The 27443-nt window shown below is 40.3% G+C and overlaps 1 long non-coding RNA gene, 1 pseudogene and 1 further gene across 1 annotated transcript; 2 read left to right on the top strand and 1 right to left on the bottom strand.

Moving 5' to 3' along the window:
* Igh (immunoglobulin heavy chain complex) overlaps window positions 1–27443 on the top strand; it is a 2751187-nt gene that overhangs the window by 721783 nt on the left and 2001961 nt on the right.
* Window positions 264–25521, bottom strand: Gm30948 (predicted gene, 30948). Its single transcript, NR_166891.1, has 4 exons — window positions 25421–25521; window positions 25245–25347; window positions 6191–6434; window positions 264–4675 (listed from the first exon to the last, which is right to left on the bottom strand). It is a non-coding gene; the product is annotated as a predicted gene, 30948 (long non-coding RNA).
* Ighv1-57 (immunoglobulin heavy variable V1-57) lies at window positions 19457–19748 on the top strand (annotated as a pseudogene). Its single transcript is given in 1 exon segment — window positions 19457–19748. A coding segment is annotated over 1 exon segment (292 nt).

Below are 27443 nucleotides of genomic sequence, written 5' to 3'. Positions count from 1 at the left end.
GGCTAGGCATTTTGCATCACATGAGCTTCATTTCATTTTGATTTTCATCCTTCATTTTTCTTTCATAACAAAAATTTTAAATCAAATTTGTAGTATCAGTTGATTGTGTGAGATTTTGTGACATGGGATTGGAGAGAAGCAGAAAATATCTAAACTAAAGAGTATTTGTACTTAAAATCTTAAAGGGGAAGAAGAAATGTTGCCTTCATACTTATTGTGTCCCACTCGACAGGCAAGAAAGACGCAACAAACCGAAATCTTCTGTGGCAAAAGCTTTATTGCTTACTTCTTCAGGAAGACCCCGAACCGGGAAAATGGAGCCGCTTTTATAGTCCGCAGCATGACGTTTCAGCACCTGATATTGCGTGACAGCTCCTGATTCATTTCTCGCCCATCACCCCACTATTACACCCCGAGAATGGGAGTGACTAGGAGTGAGTTCACTCTCAAACCTGCATACAAGGCTTGTTTACTAGTTAGGCACAGCGGAGGCCAGCACCATCTTATAATGGCGATTGCTCGCAGCACGGCTCTCCACATCTCCCCCTTTTTATTTTATTAAAATTTGAGGCTGGTCTAGGCCTGTGTAATTATGCCCATCTGCTGTGGCTCCTGTCTTAGCTCGTTCCTCTAATGTCACAGCCTTTCCTGTAATAGGGTAACCCTATCGCCACCAGCCCCGTTTCTTAGGTTGATCTGTGCATGAGGAAAGTTTCCCATCCCTGGATACCGCAGTGCTATGTGACAGTAACTACTAAATGACCTAAGGCAAACTCTATAAAAGAGGCCAGCCACCAATGTCAACTAATTTTTGAGCACAGATAGCCAGATTTCGGGGGAGGCCCCTTGCTCGATGGCAGCAAGTGCTTGAGTTATCACAACCTTGTCATTTGTTGGGTTCTGAACTTGCAAACCAACCAGAGCATGACCACAAGTCCACAGCAGGTGGCAACACCAAATAAACCTACCCCCACCCATTTCTTAAAATAAGAAAATGCAGATGAAATCCAGGAGGAGAGGCCCTCTGTCAATGACAGGTCCACTCGTGTCGAGTTGATCTTTAGAACGGCCGCTCTCAGGGCCTCAAGGGTCTTATTGAATCTTTCAGACCAATTTCCTGCAAGATATAAAGAAAGCTGTCTAGACAGATTAGCTGCATAAGTAAATTTTTCATATTGGACACTGGTAATGCACAGAGCTTCCAGTTTTCTTTCACAACCCAACTGGGCCATCTGGTATAGAACACCTATCTGTTCCTCCGCCAGGTCAAGGCGCTGATTCAAAATCATCAGCCCTCCCTTTAACTTGGTACTAGCAGAAGTTTGGACAGTGATGGCATCAGCCAGATGTGCTGAAAGCTGATTTAATTTTGTGCCTGATTGAACCGTACTAGCCATAGCGTACCCTGCAGCTGTAGCAGCAGCTGCACTGGCTGAAATTGCTATGATCACGGCAGCAGTAATGCCAAAATCTCTCTTTTGTCGAAATAGAGATAAGGTGGAGGGTGTTTCCACTGGATCAGGGATCCAACGTGGGATTCGTGCCACCATGGCACGGGTGTTCTTTGTTACATCCCAACATTGAGAAATCCAACAAGAATCATTGGAACAGACTTCAAATGAATCATTTGAAAGAATAAACAAGAAAGGGGGGTAAACACAGACTGGGGTAGATGGATAATTAATCTGGTTTACCAAAGTTTTATTGAACCCAGTGATCTCTACACTGGTATTAGTATATACACAAGAGTCCTGGGAGGCATCATGTATTCCCCAATACTGAGCAAATCTTGAGATGCCAGTAAAAGAAGCCTTTCCAGCTGCTCCTCCCTGGATAAAAATCAAAGGATTGAGTTCTGTACAACTGCCATTGGCTCCACAAAGCACCCACTTGTGAAAGGGATGTATTCTAAAGTCCTGTATGAAAAGTCCCTTTTTCATAACAAATTCCTTCTCTGGGTCATCTATCATGTTGGGAGAAAAGGAAAAAGTTTTACTCTGATCTGCCCAACCAGTGATGGAGGATTGACAATCAGACCAAGGCAGGATCAGCCCTTCATCTTCCAAGCTACAATGAGGAGCTATTTTTGGTTGATGTGGACGTTCTTTGTCTGAAAAGTTAGGTGGTAGAAATGTACCATTAACCCAAATTACCTCCTGCCAAAAGGTCCGATTTGTAAAGGTTATATCTACATTGGAAGTATCTTGGGTTGTGCTCACCCAACCTCCTCGATGCTCTATAAACTTCCCCAAAGCTCGGGTTGTGAGGTTGATACAATTTCCTGGTCCATTACTTTGAAAACATAAAGAACCCTGTTCTAGTAAAGAGCGATTTTCCCCTAATGGTGCTCAGGTGGGATCATAGGGTAAATATTGCAAATCCACTGTTTTATTAGTAGTAAAGAATTTTGGAAAAACTATAGCATCATGGCAAACTGGCATTGGTTTAGGGAAAGTCGAGAGAATAGCCCATCTCTGTTCACCCATTATACTAGGAACCTGAGACAAGTTCAGCATTGTCAGGATCAGGAACAGTCCTCGGGAAGTCAGCATCTTCTGCACCATCCTTGATGAATATCCTGCGGGTGAGTCGTTCTGGCAGCCAAAATGGGTTGTCTTCACTCTGTGGAAAAACACAAACAGCTCCCCGGGATCTGCTTAAGATAGGATCCGGGCCTTTCCACAGACCAGTTAAAACATCCTTCCATTTGACCATTTCTTTTGGTCTATCAGGGTCTGAGCTATGTTGCTCAGCTGCAGAACGTCCCTGCTCATTGAGATTCAAAAAATTAAGTGTAAAGAGCGCCATAGATACCGTTACTCTTGGCACTGAGGGCAGAGTCTCATCAACTCCCCTTTTTTGTTTTATAAGATAAGACTTGAGTGTGAGGTGGGCACGTTCCACAATGCCTTGTCCTTGAGGATTATAAGGAAGGCCAGTCAGGTGAGTGACATTCATTTGATGACAAAATTGTTAAAATTTAGTAGAAGTATATGCTGGCCCATTATCCGTTTTAAGAATTGTGGGCTTGCCCCAAGCACTCCACACTTCTAGGCAGTGCTGTATAACATGAGAGGCCTTTTCACCTGTTAAAGGTGTGACAAACATTACACCAGAGCAGGTGTCAATAGAAACATGTAAATATTGATTTCTCCCAGGGGAGGAAATATGAGTGACATCCATTTGCTAGACCTGTAATGGCCTGATGCCTCGAGGATTTACCCCTACATGAGGAGTAGGTAAAAATTGACAACTACCTCTGTACATAAAGCAGAGGTGCACTAGGACCCTGAAGCTGACAGTCCGGAGGCCTAGCAGCAAGCTGGCTTTCGCCAGCCTCTTTTGGCCTTTTTCTGGACTGAGTAGCTTGCTTTTTACCTTGCTGGTACCTTTCTCCCTTATAACGAACTGCTTCCTCCTCCGACTCCGTTTCTTCAGAGGCGCTAACTCCTTCATCTGGTTCTGAGCTACTAAGAGCTAGCTGCTTAAATTCATCCTGTGGCGGGTGGAGGCTCCTTTCCTTATGTGCCTCTCCAGCTCGATCTCCCTTCTTCTCTCCCTTTTCATCCCTTTTTCTAATCTCTCCCAAGGCATTCTTTCCTTTATATCTCTTTTCCTTGGGCTCAAGGCCCGTGGAAAGGCCTAAATTTTTCAGTGCACTTTGTTTCCTCTCTACTTTTACTCTCTCTCCCCGCTCTACCTCTGATAGACTTTCTTGAATTTCGTCCAGAACTTTCTGCCCCACTTCTACCATTTGCTGACAATCCTCATCTGTTAAACACGATTTCACCAATTTCCACAATGGCATGATCTCTGCTTTAAGTCTGCCATTCTGCTGTTCCCTAACTAGATCTCCTTTCATTTTGTCCCAAGAGGCGACATATCAATTGAACAGAACTAAAGTCTGTGACAGTGGACATAGCTGCTGGACCATTCCATCTTATGTGTAAAGAAATCTGAAATTATGTGATTATAATTTTCTTAGCATTTTCTTTGTAAAAAAAAAACCTAAAATATGAACTAGTTGGTGTAGAGTAAAAAGTAAAGAAATTCTTAGAGGAGTTTTATTTTAGGATAATACATATATGCATATGCAGTGTGTGTGCCAGTGGTGTTAACAAAACTAATAATGGAATTTGATCCTTAAAAATGCCATTATTTAAGTTGAAGTGTTTATTAGCTCACCAAAATTGAATGTACTGTTAAAGGAAACTGGCTTCTGATGCATGAACATTTGTATGTACACTGAAAGTAGTCCCTAATACAAGTTAGATACAGAGTGGGAGTTTCCCATACTGCCGCTGTCCAGTCCTGACGGCGACTGAAACTGGTCACTGTCCAGGCGCTGTCCAGGCCTGACCGCAACAAAGAACCAGTCAGCAGTTCCAGTGGTGGGAGCAAAACGAAACCGAAAGGAAAAGTGCAATCGCAGTGCAAACAATCAAAAGGGCTTCGAACTCTGGAGAAATTTCAAGATTGTACTTACCTTGTAGAGCCCTTTTGTCCCACGGTTCTGGTTCCGCCCCGTGAACGAGGGATCTTCCTTGCGCCAGTGTGATGGTAGTTCCCGGGTTCCTTGGCACCACTTATTGCATCCCACTCGAAGGCAAGAAAGACGCAACAAACTGGAATCTTCCATGGCAAAAGCTTTATTGCTTACTTCTTCAGGAAGACCCTGAACCGGGAAAATGGCGCAGCTTTTATAGCCCGCAGCATGACGTTTCAGCACCTGATATGGCGTGACAGCTCCTGATTTGTTGCTTGCCCATCACCCCACTATTACACCCCGAAAATGGGAGTGACTAGGAGTGAGTTCACTCTTGAACCTGCGTACAAGGCTTGTTTACTAGTTAGGCACAGCTGAGGCCAGCACCATCTTATAATGGCAATTTCTCGTGGCATGGCTCTCCACAGCGATTACTGGCAAAACACACGCAATTGCTTGCGGCGCGGCTCTCCACACATACTAACTCAATACCACTGTACCTTCATATAAATTTGGACAATGTCTTGGATTCAAAGCCACCTTTGTCTGTATACAATCCTCTGAACCTCACCTGGAATCAATTTCACCACTGTCCTGTATCATTTTAAAGTTATGAGAATCCTTCCATCTGTTGTGATGTCTCAGGTTTATGTACCACATCCATAAACCTGCAGATTTACCTGCAGACAATTTCATTATCTGATTAAGAACCAGATCCAATGTTGTAGTTGAATTTCAGGTTATAGTGGGCATTCTTGAGATTAATGATGCTTATTTTTTTAGGGATTCACCTTCTTTTCATCCTTCCCAAGTCACACACTAATGGCTGGTTTATATTTACATCTCATGAGATTAGATCTTGTCTCTCCTAGCAGACATCATACATAATTTAAAGGTGTGTTCGGTTGGTACTTTACGCCATGTACATCTTCAATCACATTCCTTACTCCATCAACATATAACATGTTTTCCACACAAATTAAAAATTGTACCAACATTTTCAATCCAAGTGATGAAGAATTTCTGAAGGATGAATTGGTGATTCCATTTTATCTAACAATTGTTTCCAGTGTAAGCCTTTCCCCTCACTGTCACTGTGATATACAGGGAGACTCAGTCATTCCTAAAGCACTGATTCGAAATAGATTAAATAAACTCTCACCTTGAATATATCTGAGACCCGAAATTGTGAATACTATAAAGCCATTCACTGAAACTTTTGAGTAAGTGAGCTATTCCTACTTTCCACAATATTTTATAATTTTTGCGACTTCGATGGCAGGGTGCTTCACACCTACACTTATATTATATATTTAGATGAATTTGATAGAATACATAAAAATTAATTCTTTTTTTCTTCTAAATTGTTAAATTTATTCATACAGTTATTTGTATCATTAAGTAGATGTAGCATGTGTAGTTATATCTCAGTATTTCCTGTGGTTCAGTCTCCAGACCCCACTTAGTAGGAAGAAAACTGGCTTCCACACGTTGTCCACTAACCTCCACAAAATTTAATTCTTGTACCACACAGTCAATACTTATTATCAGTCTTTTAACCTCAGAAACAGAACTACCACATGAACAAGTGAAAATTTCAAGCTGAATATCTTCATCCATTGCAGCTCATATGCCAGTCATAAATCAACATCACACTTTTATGTCCTCCATGGACAAAGCATTTGAAATGAAACATTCTCTTACCTGGTTATATATGATGCTCTCTCTCAGTAGAGTCTGCTTTTGCATTTCTCATACTCAGGACCAGCAATACTTGTACCTCTAGCACTCTGGCTCTTGTTTCAAACCTGACAGCTTAGCCAGGTTCCATTATCATTCCATGATCTTTTGTCCCTTGTGAATTCTTCCTACTACCTGTCTTTGATGAGGACATCTGAGAGATCATTGAACATCACGGAGAGAATTTCAGATATTCGCAAGTATTCTCCTATTTAAAGACATAGAATTCAATCATAGATGAAAAGTCCCTGTAATGTTGATTACCCCAGGAAAATGAAAAGAAACCCAACCGTTAGTGCAGGCTATATTGCCCATTCCGTGCAAGAGTTTCAGAGTCTTTTCTGCTACTCAGCATTTTGGGTTTGGTTTCTTTTTGAAAATCTTGCTACCACTTTGTGGCAAGATAATATTTCATGGTTTATACATATTTTGATATCATTATCTTTCAAGACATTTTAAATATAAAAGAGTGTTTCTGGTGCAGGTTTCTTTTCTGAAATCAATAGTTCACATGTACATATTTCCATATATTCAATTATATTTAAACCAAAAATTGATTATGAAAGTTGTCCAAATTTAGGCAATTCATACTATGTCTATGTTCTAAAAGATTATTAGACACAGAAACAAGGGAAAATACATTGTATTTAACATCTCTAAAACAATGAAGAAATTCCTAGTCCCAGTTTGTAACTTACAGCATCTTCTGCCCACTGTGCTGCCCTACAGGATGCTCAATATCTGATAGAACCAAAAAAAAAAAGAGAGTAGAATATTTCTCTGGTTTTAAAATAGACACAAATAAAGAGCAGTAAAATGATGAAGGCGATGGCTATCAAATAAACAGAAATCAGAGAAATATGAGGCAGGATACTGACATATAAGTAAAGTCCATGAAATATCACACTCTTGTGAATAATTAGAGTGTTCACAGCAGCAAGCCTGCAAGTCACACTTACTCTTACACTCTGCAAGAAGTGTACACTATTCACACAATTGTGTGTGTGTGTGCTCATATGTGAAAGAAAATATGTTTTGACAAGACTCACATAGGAGGCAAGCTCTGGCATGAGGCACAGAGCAAGACGATGGGAGAAAAACACCCAAATGCTTTGAGCTCTTATGTGTTCTACATGGAAAAACATAATATAGTGATCATGGGGTATGTGAACAGTGTCCATGACCCTTTATATTAGGCTATGGGTCAATCTCAGTCTTGCTCTCTCTATACAGCATATATTAGAAGTGTTTTATTCTGAAGACTCTGGTCTTCAGTTAACTACTGTTTGTGGGGATCAGAGTTGAGAGCTCCCTTGTGGGCTTCTGTGCTTTTTATCTCAAATTGGTTCCTATTGATTTCTAAAACCTAAGTACACCATCAGAGTGAGCACCAATGAAGGAATGCAAAATCTCTTCTGGCTTCACCCAACCACAGGTTACTGGAAGATCCAGAAAAACCACTCCTGGGTATATACCCCAAAGATACAATTTACAAAACACATGAAACTCAAGAAGAAGGAAGACCAATGTGTGCATACTAAGATCATTCTTAGAAATGGAAATAAAATACCCTTGGAAGGAGTTACAGAGACAAAGTTTGGACCAGAGACTAAAGGAATGACCATTCAGAGACTCCCCACCTAGGGATCCAATCATAAACAACTACCAAACCAAGACACTATTGCATATGCAAACAAAATTTTGCTGAAAGGGGCCTTATATAGCAGTCTCCTGAGAGGCTCTGCCATTGCCTGGTAAATACAGAAATGGATGCTCACAGTCATCCATTGGACAGAGTCCACAATGAAGAAGCTAGAGAAAGTTCCCAAGGAATTGAAGGGGTTTACAGCCCCATAAGAGAACCAACACTATGAACTAACCAGTTCCCCCAGAGCTCCCTGGGACTAAACAACCAGTCAAGGAAAACACAGAGTGGGACTCATGTCTCTAGCTGCATATGTAGCAGAGGATGGCCTAGTAGACCACAAGTGGAAGGAGAGGCCTTGGGTTTTGTGAAGGTTCTATGCCCCAGAATAGGTGAATGCCAGGGCCAGGAAGCAGGAGTGGGTGGGTTGGGGAGCAGTGTAAGGTGGGAGAGGAGAGGGGACATCTCCAACAGTCATGGAGATGAGCAGAAAGGGATCTGCAGCTTGTAGACTTGCTCAAACTAGTGGTTAAGTATTGAAGAAGGGAACAAGGAGATTGAAAATTAATTCTCATTTCATAAGGATATTTTGTAGTGAACTTGCATGTAAGATTCAGAAAGAAGGAGTATAAATTAGTGGACTTGTTCTATGTATCCCTGTGCTGGGGTGATCTTTTTGTGCATGGTGTAGATTATCTTTGTATTATTCATATACTGATTTCTAGGAAGCATAAATTTGGATGCATAACATTCCTTGGTATTGTTGTTCATATCTTTAAACATATTTTGTATATACTCACACTCTCAGCTCTTGACTGGTTTAGTTAAAAGCTGATAGCCTGTCACAAAGGAGAAGAGAATAGGCATGATTCCTGGTGAGAGATAGGAACGCTGGGAATGAGTCAGGGGCATAATTTGCTGGGCAGATGCAGAGAAAAGCAGGCTAGGTCTCAAGGACGGGTAACTAGAAAGCCTCTTGGCAGAAAATAGATTAATATCCATGAATTAATTTAAGTTATAAGAGCTAGTTGGGAACAAGAGGAAGATAAGGCTTAAATCTATAATCAATAAACATGAATCTTGTTGTATTTACTCAGAGTTAGGGAATGCATTGTAAAACTATATTATTATACCCTTGTTGGTGTTAATGTGAGCACATATATCTACCATAATTGGTTCAATAACTTTGGAGCAGAAGTGTTTGATCACATATTTGCTTTGATTTTCAAGGCAGAATTTCTCTGTATCGTCCTGGTGTCCTGGCACTCACTCTGTAGTTTAAATTAGCCTCAAATTCAAAGATCCATGGGTCCCTACTTCCTGAGTCCTGGGATTAAAGGTATTTGCCACAACAATCTTGGTGTGTTGAAATATTTTTAACAAATATTTTAAATCATCCAAGTTCCTTTTAGGAAATGGAGCAGAAGTGTTTGATCACATATTTGTGAGGGGTGAGGGTATGTGCAGCAATATGCATTGATTTCTGTTTCCTAACACAGTCTTTGCCATTTCCAATGTCCTGCCCTGTAGTCATGTCTGTTACAGAACACTAACTACAATGATACAAGACCATCTTTTTCAGTCTTTGGGATAATGAGTGTGACTGGGATCATCATTGCTTTGTTGAGGACTGTTAAGCAATTTCAAATGGTGATTCAGGACATTGTCCCAAAAGAATGAGCTGTAGAATTGCTCAATAAGTGACTTCAGAGGAAAGATACAGAGTGAACATTTCAGAGACTTGCTCAAAAATCTCTAAAGTGTTTATTCCTGCATTTGTATATATTTGCCAACTGTATATCAATCCTTGTGGGAATCAGAGTGAAAAGATGTGAGCCACTTTCCAGAAACAATTCTCCTGAAAAAGGACGTGGAATATTGAAATGATGCCCAGTCTTTAAGTGATGTTCAGTCTCATCAAATATAGACAGATCCAAAGGAAATTGCCAGGGGTTTATGATCAATGAAAATAGAGCCAAGGTAGAGGAGAAGGGAAAAATATTCACACTGAAAAAAAAATAATAAAAAATCTATATGTTCGTAGTTTCAAGGAAAGTACCTGAACACACACTTCAAGCGATCAGCAAGTATTATGATCCTAATATAAGTTTAACTTCAGAGAATAAGCTCATATATTTTTATTTACAATCTTATGGAGTCCAGGCATTTATTTCCATACAACTTAAGTAGGCATGCTCTCATGTGCCTTGCAACCTATTTAAGCGATCAGCATCCCATATTCTTGAGTATGAATTCCAGCATTATCCAGCACAGTAGGCATTCCTAGATGCCACCACAATAACTTCTAGCACCCTGGAATGTAAGAATAAATGTTCCTCTGTAGAAATACTTCCTGATGCCCTGAATATGCTATGTAAACTGATATTTTACATGGATTCTAGCAATGTATGTAAGCTAGAACATGCATTCAACTGGCCCCCTTCTATCCTGCAATATTATGTGCATCTAAGTTGGGAACTTGAAGTTTACGCACTACATATATATATGAATTCGCATAGTATGCATTTTTAACATGTTTAAATATACTTCAGATTTTTAAGTACAGTTATGCACATATTCCACATAGTGTTATTGGTGTCTCTCAATACTGAGCTAACATTCAAAATCTATCCTTCATTAACAAAACATCAACTCCAAAAATGCTTTACTAACACATGCCCTTCCCAGATATAGGAGGAGCCTGGATTGGAAAGCTACTTAGGTAGAGAGAAAGCTTTCTAAGTACACATATTCTCCTCCCATTAGGATCCTTGTCACAGGGCTTTCTTCTTTCACCATTTCCAGTTAAATGGAGGCACATGCAGGTTGGTAAACAGATTGAGTTGCAGAATGTGTTTTCTTGATTTCTACTTCCTTATTAATGTTAATTTCTCTTGGATTGTTAACTTTTCTGTGAGTACTGCAGTGGTTCTTCCTCATTTTGTTGTATGTCAATATTCTAGGAATTCATAGATAGATTCATGCGGAGACACATCTGCACTCAAGACTCATTGTTCTCTTGCTGTCCTCAGCTGCTATGTCCCAGGTACTGTCTGATGAAGGCAACAAAGACCCTGATCGCTCTTGTTTACATCTTATTAAAAATGGGAAGTGCTAGAGCTGTATCCATCTGCCATTAGGAAAGAGGATGACATTGTGGACATCACTGATGATAATAAAGAAAGAACTTAAATTAAGATGCTGAGACACCAGTCATCTTCAAGAGATAAACAAGAGCCATTTCCCCCTGTGGCTGAGCCCTGTAAGCACCCTCTTTGCAGGGATATGTTACTATTCAAGTCAGACTGGACAACTTCATGATGGGAAATCTATCTGCAGGTGCGTTCAGGACCAGCAGGGGGCACAATGGGGACAAGAATCTTGAGCAGAGAGATTCCATTCTTACATGCACTTATTGTGCTATTGTGATTGACATGTAACATTTCCATGCTCAAACAGTGAAGATTCTTTTTAAATATTCCAAAGATATATGTATACATATATATGTGTGTGTGGGAAGCCACATGTGCCATTGCTGAGTGGCACTGACTACTGGTGGCCAGCACGCATAAGATTGGACAAACAACCAATGTGTACATATGCAGTAAAGTTTTTTGCAAAGACACTGCCTGGCCCAGGCATGATAATGAGGTTCTATAAGGTACTGAGAGTTTAACCAATCAGATGTGAGACATGCAAATGAGGTATGATAATGAGGTTCTGTAAGGTACTGAGAGAGAGTAGCCAATCAGATGAGGAACATGCAAATGAGGCTTAGTGCATAACCAATCCGGGTGTGAGACACGCCCCTCCTAGGCCTATAAAAGCAGCACCAGTTCTGGGCTCGAGGTCTTTTCGCCTCTACAATCAAGCTCTCCCAATAAACATGTGCAGAAGGATCCTGTTGCAGTGTCGTTCTTCCTGGCCAGTCAAGCGCGCGCAAGAAGTGGTGCCGAAAACCCGGGACAAGAAACATCTTCAGGCATGAGCGAAGACCCCCTGCTACAGGGAAGATTCAGAACTGCATCACGGGGAAGGAGCAGTTAATAAAGGTTCCCGCAAAACAGACTGCTGAGAAGGATCTGGAGTGGATTCAGAACTCTTCAGCTGAGGAATGGTGGTACCGGTAAGTAAAAAGGAATTAATGTGAGAGGCATGCTCTCCTACGAAATAGATCTGATAATTGTTGCTGGGGTTGCTATCTTTCTTGCCTTGATCTTATATCATGGCTTTAATTGTCAACTCCCAAAATGTAAAGATACAAAAATAGTATAAAAAATAATAAAAAGCAGAAAATTAAGTCAATTTACCCTCCTCTCGAGGACTCTGAGTCGTTAGAATTGTCTAGCTAAGAGGATTCCGAATTATCAACAGGAGAGGAGGAAGATTTGAAGGAGGCTGCTGCGGAGTATGAAGCAGAAAGATCTGGTCCAATAGGGAGGAGTTTCAGTGCTCCCCCACCTACTCCGCCTTATGCAGATAAGAAAGCAATTGGCAATGGTCACTCTTTTTGCACTCCTAAAGGGTTGCAAAAATTATGTCAGGCTTTTCCTGTTTTTCAGGATCATGCTCAACAGCGATATTATGAGCCAATATCGCATAAACAAGTAAAAGAGCTAGCAGAGTCAGTAAGGACCTATGGAGTTAACGCCTCATTTACTCAGTCCCAAATTGATAGATTGGCTCACAATGCCATGACTCCTTTTGACTGGATGAGTGTGGTAAAGGCATGTCTTACGATGGGACAGTATCTAGATTGGAAGTCTATATGGCATGATCTGTGTTTGAGTCAGGCCCGTACTAATGCTACTGCAGGGCAACAAGCATGGAGCTTTGAAATGCTTACAGGTCAGGGTATATGGACAAACAATCAATTAGGATACCCAGTGCAGGTCTATGATCAAATTAATCAGGCAGAAGTGAAAGCTTTGAAAGCATTGCCTAATCGAGGAGAGGTATCTGGTAACTTGACAAAAATTATTCAGGGAACTAATGAGGCATTCTCTGAATTTGTGGCTCGTATGATGGAAGCGGCAGGATGTATATTTGGCGATGCTGAGGCCGCAATGCCATTAATTGAACAATTAGTTTATGAGCAATGTACCAAAGAATGCAGAAATGCTATCACACCATGGAAAGGGAAAGGGCTACAAGCATGGATGAAAGCCTGTAGAGAAATAGGAGGACCTCTTTCAAATGCAGGGCTGGCTGCCGCAGTTTTGATGGCGCAAACAAAAGAGATAACCTGCTATAATTGTGGACAAACAGGTCATATGCAAAAGCAGTGTACAAAGGGTAGAAAGAGTAGGTTTGAAAAGACAGAACCAGGTACTTGCCCAAAATGTGGGAAAGGAAGACATTGGGCAAATGAATGTAGATCAGTCAGAGATATAAAAGGAAGGCCAATACCTCAGTTTAAAGTGCAACAGCCAAAAAACGGAGTGAGGGGCCCCTGTCCCCAGGGCCCCCAAATGTATGGGGCATTTCAGACCACAGTGTCCATGAGGCCACCCAGAGACCGAGGAGAGCCACTTCGGGTTCAGCAGGATTGTACATCTGTGCCACCTCCAGAGTAATTCTTACACCTCAAATGGGGTGCCAACCTATTTCATCAGACTTTAGAGGTCCCTTACCAAAGGATACAGTGGGCCTACTCTTGGGTAGGTCCTCTTCTGCTTTGAAAGTATTGATGATACATCCCGGAGTTATAGACTCAGATTATGAGGGACAAGTTAAGATTATGTGTTCTGCACCCCAAGGTATTGTAGCCATTTCTCCTGGAGATCGCATTGCTCAATTACTGATTCTTCCTAGTTTGCATAACATGTTCCCTAGTAGCCAGGATTCCCGAGGAGATAAGGGACTCGGTTCTACAGGAACTAATGTGGCCTACATATCTTTAGATTTGGATAATCGTCCCACTTTACAATTACAAATAGAAGGAAAAACCTTTCAAGGTATAATGGATACAGGAGCAGATAAAAGCATTATATCCAGTAATTGGTGGCCCACTTCTTGGCCTGTTAATCAATCGTCACATAGCTTACAAGGATTAGGATATGAGGCTACCCCAACTATAAGTGCAAAATCCTTACAATGGAAAGATAAAGAAGGAAGGACAGGGCTTTTTCAACCTTATGTACTCCCTTTACCTGTAAACTTATGGGGAAGAGATGTGTTGGCAGCCATGAACTTTATATTGACTAATGATTACTCTCAGAAAAGCAAGGAAATGATGAAAGGAATGGGATATATACCTGGACTAGGTCTTGGAAAAAACTTACAAGGTAGAATTTCACCAGTTAAAGCCACAGAAAAAGTAGATAAGAAAGGGCTGAGTTTTTTCTAGGGGCCACTGAGGAGCCTTTGCCCATTCCATGGTGTACGGAGGACACGGTGTGGGTGCCCCAGTGGCCTTTACCCTCTGAGAAGTTAAAAGCAGCTAAAGAATTAGTACAAAAACAATTAGACCTGGGACATGTGGAACCCACTCAATCACCTTGGAACACCCCTATTTTCGTTGTAAAGAAGAAGTCAGGTAAATGGAGATTGTTACATGACCTACGAACCATTAATGCACAAATGCAAGTTATGGGTCCTGTACAAAGAGGACTCCCCCTACTCTCAGCTCTACCTAAGGATTGGAGAATTATAGTAGTAGATATTAAGGATTGTTTCTTTTCCATTCCATTAAATAAGAAAGATAAACCTAGATTTGCATTTACCTTGCCTTCTATTAATCATATGGAGCCTGATAAAAGGTACCAATGGCGGGTATTACCCCAAGGAATGGCAAATAGCCCTACAATATGTCAGTTATATGTAGGAAAAGCTTTGCAACCGGTTAGGGATGGTTTCCCTTCCTTAAAAATTTGTCATTATATGGACGATATAGTGATTTGTGGACCTGAAGAAGAAAGTATACAGCAAGCTTATGGCTTGCTTAATGAAACTTTAAAAAGTAATGGCTTGATTATTGCACCAAAAAAAGTACTGCAGTCTAATGTTAGTCATTTTTTAGGAGCCACTATTACTTTACGATGTGTCACCCCACAAAAGATTAGTATAAGAAAAGATCATCTAAAGACATTGAATGATTTTCAAAAATTATTAGGAGATATAAATTGGATTAGACCTTATTTAAGGATCCCTACTTCAGAATTAAAACCTTTATTTCAAATTTTAGAAGGAGAATCACATATTACCTCATTGAGACAGTTAACACCTGAGGCTTCTGATGTTCTTAGGAAGGTGGAAAGAGCTATCCAAAAAGCACAGTTAAATCGTATAAATGAGCAAGAACCTTTGTACCTATGCATATTAAGAACCATAAATTTGCCAACTGCTGTGTTATGGCAAGATGGTCCTTTAGTATGGATACATCCACATATATCCCCTAATAAGAAGATAGAGCATTATCCCACCATGGTAGCAAACATGGCACACAAAGGGATAAAAACTTCAATTACTCACTTTGGAAAAATGCCTGATAGCATAATTGTCCCTTATACTGTCGCACAAATGCAAATACTGTGTGCTACTATAGATGAATGGGCCATTCTTAGATGCAGTTATTCTGGTTTAATTGATAATCATTATCCTAAACATCCGTTATTACATTTTATGTTATTACATCCAGTAATATTTCCAAAGGTAACGGCTAATACCCCTATAAAGGGAGCCATTGATATTTATACAGATGGATCAAAAACAGGAATTGGAAGTTATGTAATCAATGAAAAGGCTATAAGGTTGCAATTTACACCAGGAGCCCCTCAATTGGTAGAATGTTTGGTGGTTTTAGAAGTTTTTAAAAGATTTCCTATGCCCATAAATATTATCTCTGATTCTGTTTATGTAGTTAATGCGGTTCTAGCATTAGAGACTGCCGGAAATTTTAAACAGTCTAGTCCTGTATCTGAAATTTTGATGAAAATACAAAACTGTATTTTGATGCGTGAGCATCCCTTTTATTTCAACATATTAGAGCACATACATCATTACCTGGACCTATGGTTAAGGGAAATGCAATTGCTGACTCAGCCACCAGAGACATGGTTTTCCTATCAAAAAGTTTTATAGAAAGTGCTAAGAATTTTCATCAGCTTTATCATGTCCCTGCTTCTACATTACGACAAAAATTTAAGCTCACACGAACAGAAGCCCGAGATATTGTCCTACAGTGTGGTAAATGTGTAGAATTTATTAATGCACCTTTCGTGGGTGTTAATCCTCGCGGATTGCGACCCCTAGATGTTTGGCAAATGGACGTCACGCATATCCCATCTTTTGGGAAATTACAATATGTACATGTATCCATTGATACCAGTTCTGGTGTCCTACATGCCTCTCCCTTGACAGGGGAAAATGCAGTTCATGTCATATCTCACTGCTTAGAGGCTTGGGCTGCATGGGGCAAACCCCTAGTGTTAAAGACAGATAATGATCCTGCATATACTTCTTCTAAATTTAGCCAATTTTGCAAACAAATGCAAGTGAAACATATTACTGGATTACCCTATAATCCACAGGGCCAAGGCATCATTGAGAGAGCCCACCGCACTCTGAAACAATATTTGCAAAAACAGAAAGGGGGAATAGAGGCTATGACGCCAAAGATGGCTCTATCCCTTGCAATATTTACACTTAATTTTCTAAAATTAGATAATGCTGGAAGATCAACAGCTGAAAGGCATGGACAATAGCCTCAATCGCCCAATGAAATGGTCAAATGGAAAAATGTCCTTGATAATAAATGGTATGGCCCGGATCCTATCTTAACCAGGTCCCGGGGAGCTATTTGTGTTTTTCCACAGGGTGAAGAAAATCCACTTTGGGTCCCGACCCGACTGACAAGGACCGTGAAAGAGCAAGATGAACCCCAAGATGATTCTCCTGCTCCTGATGATTGAAACCAGAATAAGTATACCTTTATGGGCCATAGTAAGATCATGGCCAGTACCTTTACCGGTACATTCCAATTCTTCTACCTAGCCTTTGTTTTTTGCAAAGGAATGTTTTTTGGATGTGCCTTATGCACGACAAACTCCTCAAGAGCCACGGGTGTATAAGAGTACTAGTTTTCATTTAAATTATACATTATGCTTTGTGCATAATGTGGATAAACCTTTTACACCCTGTATATTTTTTAAGAAAAAGATTATCTCTAATTGGGCAGATCAAATTAATACTGCTGACACTATAAGTCAGATAGCAGAAAAAACGTCTGAGGCATTGCTTACCCTGCAAAGGGTGGATTCTCATATCACCTCAGGGTTAATGTTAGTGAATCAGAGAGTGGATATTTTACAACATAACATGGAACAGATGATGGATGTCATACAAATGAGTTGTGTGGCATCCACTTTGCATGTGTGCATTACTCCCAATAGGTACATTAATAATTCTTTTATTAAAAGTACAGACCTATCGAATTACCTGAAGGGGAACTGGTCACAGGAGCTGGAAAGGTTGCAGACGAGGCTGCAGATGCAGATCCTGAACCTTAATGGGACCAGAGTGGAACCAGTGACCCTTGGAGACTTTACCTCTTGGCTTACCTCTGCTTTTTTTTACTTTAAGAAATGGGTGGGAGTGATTTTGTTTGGTGCTGCCATATGCTGTGGACTGGTGTTCATGCTCTGGTTGGTATGCAAATTCAGAACCCAACAAAAGCGTGACAAGGTGATTATAACTCAGACACTTTTAGCTATTGAAAACGGCTCCTCCCCTGAAATTTGGTTGTCTATGCTCAAGAATTAGTCAGCATGAGATGGGATGAGAGAGACTCAACGATCATTGATCAGCCCTTGCTCATCAATAGGGTGATCATGATTTCCCCACTAATTCATTTTTTGGCTGGCCTCTTTTGCAGAGTTCGCCCTAGGTCATTTAGCAGTTATTGTCACACAGCACTGCGGTATCCAGAGACGGGCAACTTTCCTCGTGCACAGTCCAACCTAAGACATGGGGCCCGGTGGCGATAGGGTTATCCTATGACGGGTAAGGCTGTGACATTAGAGGAACGACCTAAAACAGGAGCCACGGCGGATGGGCATAATTGCACAGGCCTAGTCCAGCCTCATTTTATTAAAACAAACAGGGGGAGATGTGGGAAGCCACATGTGCCGTTGCTGAGTGGTACTGACTACTGCTGGCCACCACGCATAAGATTGGACAAACAACCAATGTGTACATATGCAGTAAAGTTTTTTGCAAAGACACTGCCTGGCCCAGGCATGATAATGAGGTTCTGTAAGGTACTGAGAGTATAACCAATCAGATGTGAGACATGCAAATGAGGTATGATAATGAGGTTCTGTAACGTACTGAGAGTATAACCAATCAGATGTGAGACATGCAAATGAGGTATGATAATGAGGTTCTGTAAGGTCCTGAGAGAGAGTAGCCAATCAGATGAGGAACATGCAAATGAGGCTTAGTGCATAACCAATCCGGGTGTGAGACATGCCCCTCCTAGGCCTATAAAAGCAGCACCAGTTCTGGGCTCGAGGTCTTTTCGCCTCTACAATCAAGCTCTCCCAATAAACGTGTGCAGAAGGATCCTGTTGCAGTGTCGTTCTTCCTGGCCAGTCGAGCGTGCACAAGATATATGATTTTTTTTTCGAGACAGGGTTTCTCTGTATAGCCCTGACTATCCATGGACTCACTTTGTAGACCAGGCTGGCCTTGAACACAGAAATCCACCTGCCTCTGCCTCCCGAGTGCTGGGATTAAAGGCGTGCGCCACAACGCCCAGCAATTTATATTTTCTTGAGAAACACACATGAGATACGCACACACACACACTCTCAAATATATATATATATATATATATATATATATATATATATATATGATCTAATCTTTTGTTTACACATATGGAGTATATTTTCATAGTATTTATTGTGATGGTGCTGCAATAATCTTTCATATAGAAATGGTTCTCAATATATATAGTTTAGATCATTTATGTAATTTTTTAGTATATAAGATGTTGGAAAGGCAAATGATAATTCTATGTACGGAAATGAGGCTGTAAATTCTAATAATTTAGCTGTTTTTGAAATTTCCCATCAGTATTGTCAAACTTGTACCAACCTAAAATCTATCTGTTAGCTTTGTCACAAATGGGGACACTGTCTCAGCCTGCAAATCTTTTTACAATATAGGTCATGATGTTACATCCACAGCCTCTGCACAAAGATCAGGAATGGGGTATAGGAGGAATTTCCTCAGACATAAATAGGACTTGGGACTGAGCAGCCTGGTTCCTGACCCATGTGTCCTTTTACATGCAGAAGTAGGTCCTTATTTAAGATGTGCCCTGCCCATATATATGCAAATCATGTGATTATAAGGTAGTAAATATTGGGATGTCTACATCCAAGAAAACCATAAGATCACTGTCCTCTCTACAGTCACTGACTACACAGGACCTCACCATGGGATGGAGCTATATCATCTTCTTCCTTGTAGCAACAGCTATATGTAAGGGTCTCACAGTAGTAGATTTGAGAGGTCTGGCCATACACTCACATGACAATGATGTCCTTTCTATCTTTCCATCAACAGATATCCACTCCCAGGTCTAGCTGCATCAATCTGGGGCTGAGCTGGTGAAGCCTGGGATCTCTGTGAAGATGTTATACATGGTTTCTGGTTATACATTTACTGAATACTACATGCCCTGGTCAAGCAGAATCATGGAAAGATCCTTGAGTGGATTGGAAATGTTAATATTTACAATTGTGGTATAACTACAATAAAAATTTCAAGGACAAGGACACATCAACTGTAGACTATTCCTCCAGTACAGCCTATATGTTGCTTGGCAAAGTGACATCTGAGGATTCTAAGGTCTATTACTGTGCAAGACACAGGTGTTTCAACCATATCTTGAGCATGTCAGAAACACTGGAGGAAGAACAGCAGATACCATTATTTGGAATGTCCATTTATTGTGACTGTTCCTCAGAGACTGTACTGGCTAGTTTTGTGTCAACTTGACACAAGCTGGAGTTATCACAGAGAAAGGAGCTTCATTTGGGGAAATGCCTCCATGAGATTCAGCTGTAAGGCATTTTCTAAATTAGTGATCAAGGGGGAAAGGCCCCTTTTGGGTGGGACCATCTCTGGGCTGTTAGTCCTGTGTTTTATACGAAAGCAAGCTGAGCAAGCCAGGGAAAGCATGCCAGTAAAAAACATCCCTCCATGGCCTCTGCATCAGCTTCTGGTTTCTGACCTGCCTGAGTTCCAGTCCTGACTTTCCTTGGTGGTGAATATCTGTATAGAAGTGTAAGCTGAATAAATTCTTTCCTCCCCAACTGCTTCTTGGTCATGGTGTTTGGGCAATAATACAAACCCTGATTTAGACAGAGACCTGAGTGCTTTTGTCAACGTTTCAAAAGGATATCTGTGAATTACATGATGTTGATAAATGATGAACCTAGAGCACCCTATACCTTGTCAATGTTGTCACCATTGACCACTTACATTGACATATTTCTTCATTAATAAACCAAAAATATAAAATGTGAGTAAACATGACAAAAATATCTCTGGATTGCAAGAAAAATGACAACTTTTTATGGAATAGCTAGGAATAAAGTATTATCCATGTGACCTATAAAATTCCACCAATCTCTGAGCAAATAAAAAGCCCTTTCACAGTCTTAAACTGTAAGTGACATCTTCATCTGAGTAGTGATAGCAGAATACTGGCTTCCAGGCTGCTGAGAGTTTTATAGCCTACACCCAGATTGACACATATACTCCAACAGGGCCACAACTTCTAAGCATACTGCTGTCTGGGCTGAATATATACAAACTATCACATTTCACTTCATGTTACCCAAATATTTGAGTCTATGGGGAACATATCTATACTTAGCATAATGCACAAATATATTTAGTCCAACTTGGAAGTTCCACATAGTCTATTGTCACCTCAACAATGTGAAAAGTCCAAAGTTCAAAGTCTCCTCTCAGATTAATCCAGTCACTTAACTGCAATTCCCAAAGCAAGTAGGCAATCCAGCTTGGCCAACTCCAAACTCTACATCTCCACTGTTTATGTCAAAGCAGTCTTCAGATCCCCAAATCCTTTTTCATCCTTGTTGACTGCAACAAACTTCTTTCTCCTGAGCTGGCTCCACTCCCTGTTGGCAATTTCCCTCAGCAGATAACCAATGGTTCTGGCACTTCAAACATCTTGGGGTCTCCTAGGCCACTTCAATGTTACAGTTTTATGTTTCAATATTCTGGGCTCCTAGTAAGGGCTGATGTCATTACTCAAACTCTTAACTCTCTAGCACTCTTAGCTCAGGTAGATCTTCTCACTGCCACTGCTATTCTCACTGAGCATTCCATTGTAATGATATCTCCCATACAGTGGGGATTTCTGTTGCAACTAGACTTTACCAATAACCTCTCACATGCTGTATTCATGGTGCCATTCCTCAAATCCTTTGCATGACCCCTTAAGACCGATTAATGCCTTTTTATACTGAACTCTAATGCTAGAACCAGATGACTGAAGTTGCTGAGTTCTGCTGGTTGCTAGGGCTAGAACATTTTCTTCTTTTTCTATTATATTATCACCAGCTTTGTGTTGTCAAACTTCTTTATTACCTAAGCTTGACTGTTCTGGAACTTGCTCTGAAGACAGAGTTTGATTTCAGAGATCTTCATGCCTGTCTCCTAAGCACTGGGATTAAAGGTCTCATTTACCAAGCTTGGATTTAAAGTTTTTCTTTATGTAGAATGTGCTGTAGGGGAGCCTTGAACTCAGAGAATGCTTGTCTTTGCCTCCTGAGATTAAAGACATGTAGTACCATGCCTAGACCTAAACGAAGCTGGGTGGGATATTTCCCCAAATTACTACTCCCTTAATTCAATTTAATATCCTTGATCACAGGATTCAGCCCCATTTCACGTTGTGGTGTCCAATTAGTGCTCAAACCATATATTTTATATTTTCCTTTTCTCAGGTTGCTATGATTGTTTAAAATGTTCTTTATGAGACTTAAGCACAGAACAACGTTTATGATGGGTGCAATTACTGAGTCTCTTCACCTTAGACTCAGGGAGACTCTTCAGACAAGGACAAGAATTAGCCACATTCTTTAGCAAAATACCGCAAATATAGACTCTACGCCACATATTGAAATTCTTCTCCATCAACAGCAACAAAGTCTTCCATATTCCTTCTGCTAGGCTAGCACATTAAGCCCCAATTAAAGCATTCCAATGCTTTCTAAATTCAAAGTCCCAAAATCCACATTCTTCCAAAAAAGCATGGTCAGGCATATCAAAACAATATCCCAGTACATAGTAACAAACTTCTGTCTTATAGTCCATACCCAGGTTGACACACTTACTCCAACAGAACCACACTTTCTAATTGTGCCAGTCCCTGGGCCTCGAACATACAAACCCTCATAATATACTTTAAAGTATTGTGGAAAAAGGTCACAATATGGCAGAGACAATGACTGCCACTCCAGGAGCCACCCAGTTGCTTTTTCTAAGATTAACATTACATTCACCCCTTCTGCCTTGACTATGCCTGACAGACAGACTTTCACAGAAGTCGGGAAAATGGCTCCTGACACAAAGCCACATTAGTGTAATACCTCCATGATGGACACAATAATACTAAGTCACTCTTTACAGAACTCATTTATCAACTCAATGTTTGTGTGTGCTAAAGTAGGGAGATTTTGAGGTTATATGTTATTATCAAGTCCCATAAAAGTGGTCCCAGTCTCAAATTTCTTGAACAGAAATCCAATAGCTTAGGCTCTAAGCTGAAGAATTGACAAAAGGGACCTCATGAAATTGCAAAGCTTCTATAAGGCAAAGGACACTGTCAAAAAGACAAAATTGCAATCAACAGATTGGGAAAAGATTTTTACACATCTTGCAACTTATAGGGGGCTAATATCCAATATGTACAAAGTACTCAAGAAGTTAGACTCCAGAGAACCAAATAACCCTATTAAAAATGTGGTACAGAGCTAAACAAAAATTCTCAACTGAGAATTATCAATCAGACAAGATGAAATTAAAGAAATGTTCAACATCATTCTTCATCAGGGAATTACAAATAGAATCAACCCTGAGGTTTTACTTCACACCAGACAGAATTTCTCAGATTAAATACTCAAGTGACAGTAGAGGCTGATGAGGATGTGGTGAAAGAGGAAAACTCTTCCAATGCTGGTGGGATTACAATCTGGTACAACAACTGTAGAAATCAGTCTGACAGTTCCTCAGAAAACTTGATATTGTAATACCTGAATACCAAGCAATAACACTCCTGGGCATATACCCAGAAGATGCTCCAACATGTAATAAGGGTGCATGCCCCACTATGTTCATTGCAGTCTTATTTATAATAACCAGGAGCTGGAAAGAGCCCAGATGTCCTTAAACAGAGGAACAGATACAGAAAATATGGGACAGTTACACAATGCACTAGTATTCTGCTATTAAAAATGATGGATTCATGAAATTCTTCAGGAAATGGATAGAATTAGAAAAGGCCACCAACAGATTAGGAAAGGATCTTTACCTATCCTAAATCAGATAGGGGGCTAATATCCAGTATATATATGGAACTCAACAAGGTAGACTCCAGAAAATCAAATAACCCCATTAAAAATGGGTATCAGAGCTAAACAAAGAATTCCCACCTGAGGAATACCGAATGGCTGATAAGCACCAGCAAAAATGTCCATGTTTATGAAAAAAATGATCATGTGGTTTTTGTCTTTGATTTTGTTTATATAGTGGATTACGTTGATGGATTTCTGTATATTAAACCATCCCTGCATCCCTTGATTGAAACCTGCTTTCTGACCTTTGTGAGCAGAAATTTAACAAGCATCATCTAATCTTAAAACGCCTGTAGTTCAGCTATGTTGATTCACATTAGGAGATAAATGACGCTTTGGCATGGCTGTGGAAGGGGAATTTTGACACAGTTCCTGGCACTGGAGCATTGTTTCCCATTGATCCCCATACTCCCTTTGTGTGCTGATGACTGCTCTTGGCTTAAAATTAATCTACTCTTGGCTACTTTACTGTCAATCTCTCTTTCTGGGGAATACACTTCTCTTCATTACTCAGAGCAAATCACTCCATAATAAATGAAACACATGTGCTTCTCACGAGTGAGGAATGGAGTTGGCCGTGAGGCTGTAGAGGATAAGGACAAGGATTTCTTCTTGGCATTTATGGCCATGAGAACAGATCTAGACAACATAATCACAAAGGACATAAAAGCAAACATGCTCCTTTGTAGAAATAGTTCATTGACTTAAAATTGGAAACATAAGGAGATACATGTACCCTCCCGTACAATGACTGCTGTATTAATTTGCCATGATGAACTTGGGGATATCAAGGATAGAGAGTGAAAGTGGTCTCAGGATTAAAAGGCATGAATAGAAAAAAAAAAGAAATTTATAAAATACAAGCAAATGACAGATTCATTTCATAGGATATACACACACACACACACACACACACAAATAATATTTGAAGCAGATTAGACTAGGTTATAGAATCTTTAGGATGAGGAAATAAAGATTAGAGAACTTTAAAGACGAGGAACAAGCATGCAAACAGTTAGTAGAGAGATATTAGCAATAGCTGGCTGGCTTTACATGCGTAAAATTAACAACTTGGGAAAATTCATTTCTGTTCTTACATGAAAATAGTTACTAAGGTCTGTGTTCTGCTATACCACTAAATCACAAGAGCATAAAAAAGTAGTTTGTTCTCCTAGTTACTTGTAGGATTCAGGATGATAATGCTTAGAGAGATATTAAAGAGAGCTGGCTTGCTTTACCTGCATAAATTTAAAATCTTGGTAAAAAATCATTTCTGTTCTTACATGAAAACAGTTACTAAGGTCTGTGGTCTACTGTACCACAAAGTCACAAGAGCTGTGCCCAGCTATCAGTGAAGAATAGGCTGTGTAACTCCTATAAGGAAATGTTATTTTGCTTTGTTTTTAGTTTTTTTTTCTTTTAAGGAAGCAGGGGTTGGAGCTTCGATCATAGATTTTATGTAAATTTAAGGATTTTTAAAATAACTATTAATAATGATCAAAGTCTTATGATTAGCTTTAGTAGATAAAAGACTTGCTTCAGGCTCTTTGGACGGGAGAAAGAATGAAAAGACAGAAGGCAAAAGAATGGGAGAAAGCAGGAAGGCAAAGGCATGAGAAGAGAACATGGAAGAATGATAAGAATCCTTGGATAAAGAGAGAGCACTTGAACACACCCCTTGCATCCACTACTGTGACCCAGAGTAATTATAGAGTTAGAGCCAGTCTCATTTCCACCTTGCTTCAAGACCTACCTCACACTCATGTGGACCTCTGCACTGTGTGACGACGGCTCATGACTATTGGGAGGTGAGAGCCTCTTCATGGCTGCTCACCTTCAGGAAGAACCTATGTGCCCTGAAAAAAAGAGGATTAGATCTTTACAAAGTGTAGAGCAGTTACTGAATAATCCATCAGAATGTCAGCTTACCCATTCAAGAACTAGTTCACTCTGAAGCAGAGCTCTGCCACCACTAACATGGAGCTTTGAAGACACAGTGAACAGGTTCCCTGTGTGCTCTGGAACAAGTCCCTTTGAGGATGCACAGGACCAGCAGGGGGTGGTGTAGATTCAACTTTCACTAAGAGAGAAACAGTAACAGGTGCAGAGAAACATCTGGAGAGTGAGAGGGAGGCAGTCCTAGGAGACCCTGAGGCTTCCTTTCCAAATATCACACACTTCAGTGACCATACAATACATGTGATGGAACTCCTGTGACAGGATTACAAATTTAGGACAGTAAAAGTTCTTTGTTAAGTAATTGTGCATATGTTTTATTCATTACATATTAACCTTATTAGAAGGACTTGAACAAATTACATATGCAAATGACAGAATGACAAGGAATTTCAAACATGATGTGTCAAATGTTTGCTCATCAGTATCACAGTTAGCTGCATTTGTAAATCTATCTGTAACTTCTTTCCACTGACAGGAGGAATTTTCTCAGTTGGAAACTATGATTGATTGTGACTTGGGAACACAGCTCTTCATGTTCCATCCACAATGCTGAACCAATGCAGCCCTGCTGGGAAAGTGTAGGAGACCTGGTTCCTTCTGACACATGAAACCCTCAGCTCCGGGGAAGGAGAGAGGGAGAAGCTGGGCACATTCTCACAGCCTGGAATTCCTTACATTTTATTTTCATCACTTACTTTTCTGTATATTTTCCTCTAAATTGTTTTTTTTTCTAAATTAGTAATATTAAACCTTAATATATGTCTTTTTTATTGACTTGGGGAGAAAGAACTCTGAAGGTAGTAACGTGGTGACTTTTATTTCATACTAATACCAAGTACCTCAGAATATAGACAATGGTTCTTTCAACCTCTGTATGCAGAGGCCTCCTTTACCAGTTTACCGCACTCCTGGCACATGCTTCTTCACTCTCCAGTCTTGTGTTTTTGGATGAGTGTCCTTCAGTCTGATGTGATGTTCCATGTTTGTGCTAAATGCATCCTACTTTTCAGATTTACTTTCAGAATATTTAATTAGCTTGTTAAGAACAGGTTGTCCACCAGGCATGGTGGTGCTTGCCTTTAATCCAAGCACTTGGGAGGCAGAGGCAGGGGAATTTCTGAGTTAGAGGCCAGACTGGTCTACAGAGTGAGTTCCAGGACAGCCAGGGCTACACAGAGAAACCCTGCCTCGAAAAGCCAAAAAAAAAAAAAACAATAAAAAAAACAAAAAAAAACAAAACAAAACAAAACAAAACAAAACAAAAAAATATCCAACCAACCAACCAACCAACCAACCAAACAAACAAACAAACAGATTTTCTACCGTTAGAATTTTAGAATTCCAGCCTAATGGGGATAGACCTGAGATTTTTTTAAGGCAGGCTTTCTCTGTGTAGTCCTTGCTGTCCTGGAACTCACTAGGTAGACCAGGTTGGCCTCGAACTCAGAAATCTGCCTGCCTCTGCCTCCCAAGTGCTTGGGTTTAAGGCATGTGCCACCACTGACCTGCACACCTGAGATTCTTAATAGTTTCTGTGAAGGGACTCATTTTCTTTTCCCTGCCTGGATGCCATTTGCACCCCATGAGATTAGATCCTATCTCTGGTAGCATATTTTACACATCATTAAAAAGGAATGTCTGGTTGCTGCTGTACTCTGTGCATATTGGAATCCGTTTACTTACAACATCAATATATAACATGCCTTTCTCAAATGAATCCCATGATATCACAGTCATTTTCAATCCAAGTGCTTGAGTGATTCTATAGGATGGATTGGAAGTTCCACCTTTTCCATTACATGTTCAGTCTGCATTGCTATTATTTCCCCTCACATGTCCTTGTGATGAACATTGAGACACAGCAATGCTTATGGCACTGATTAGAAATACATAAACACTCTGAGTTGAAAATGAGCTCTCTAGCCAAGTATACCTAAGAACAGGGATTTTGTAAGCTGTAAAGTGTATCAGTGAAATAATCTAAGTTAATGAG

The sequence above is a fragment of the Mus musculus genome, chromosome 12, assembly GCF_000001635.26.
Source record: "Mus musculus strain C57BL/6J chromosome 12, GRCm38.p6 C57BL/6J".
Lineage (NCBI taxonomy): Eukaryota > Metazoa > Chordata > Mammalia > Rodentia > Muridae > Mus > Mus musculus.
The sequence above is the reverse complement of the archived record's forward strand: the minus strand, read 5'-3'. Positions and strand labels throughout refer to the sequence as shown.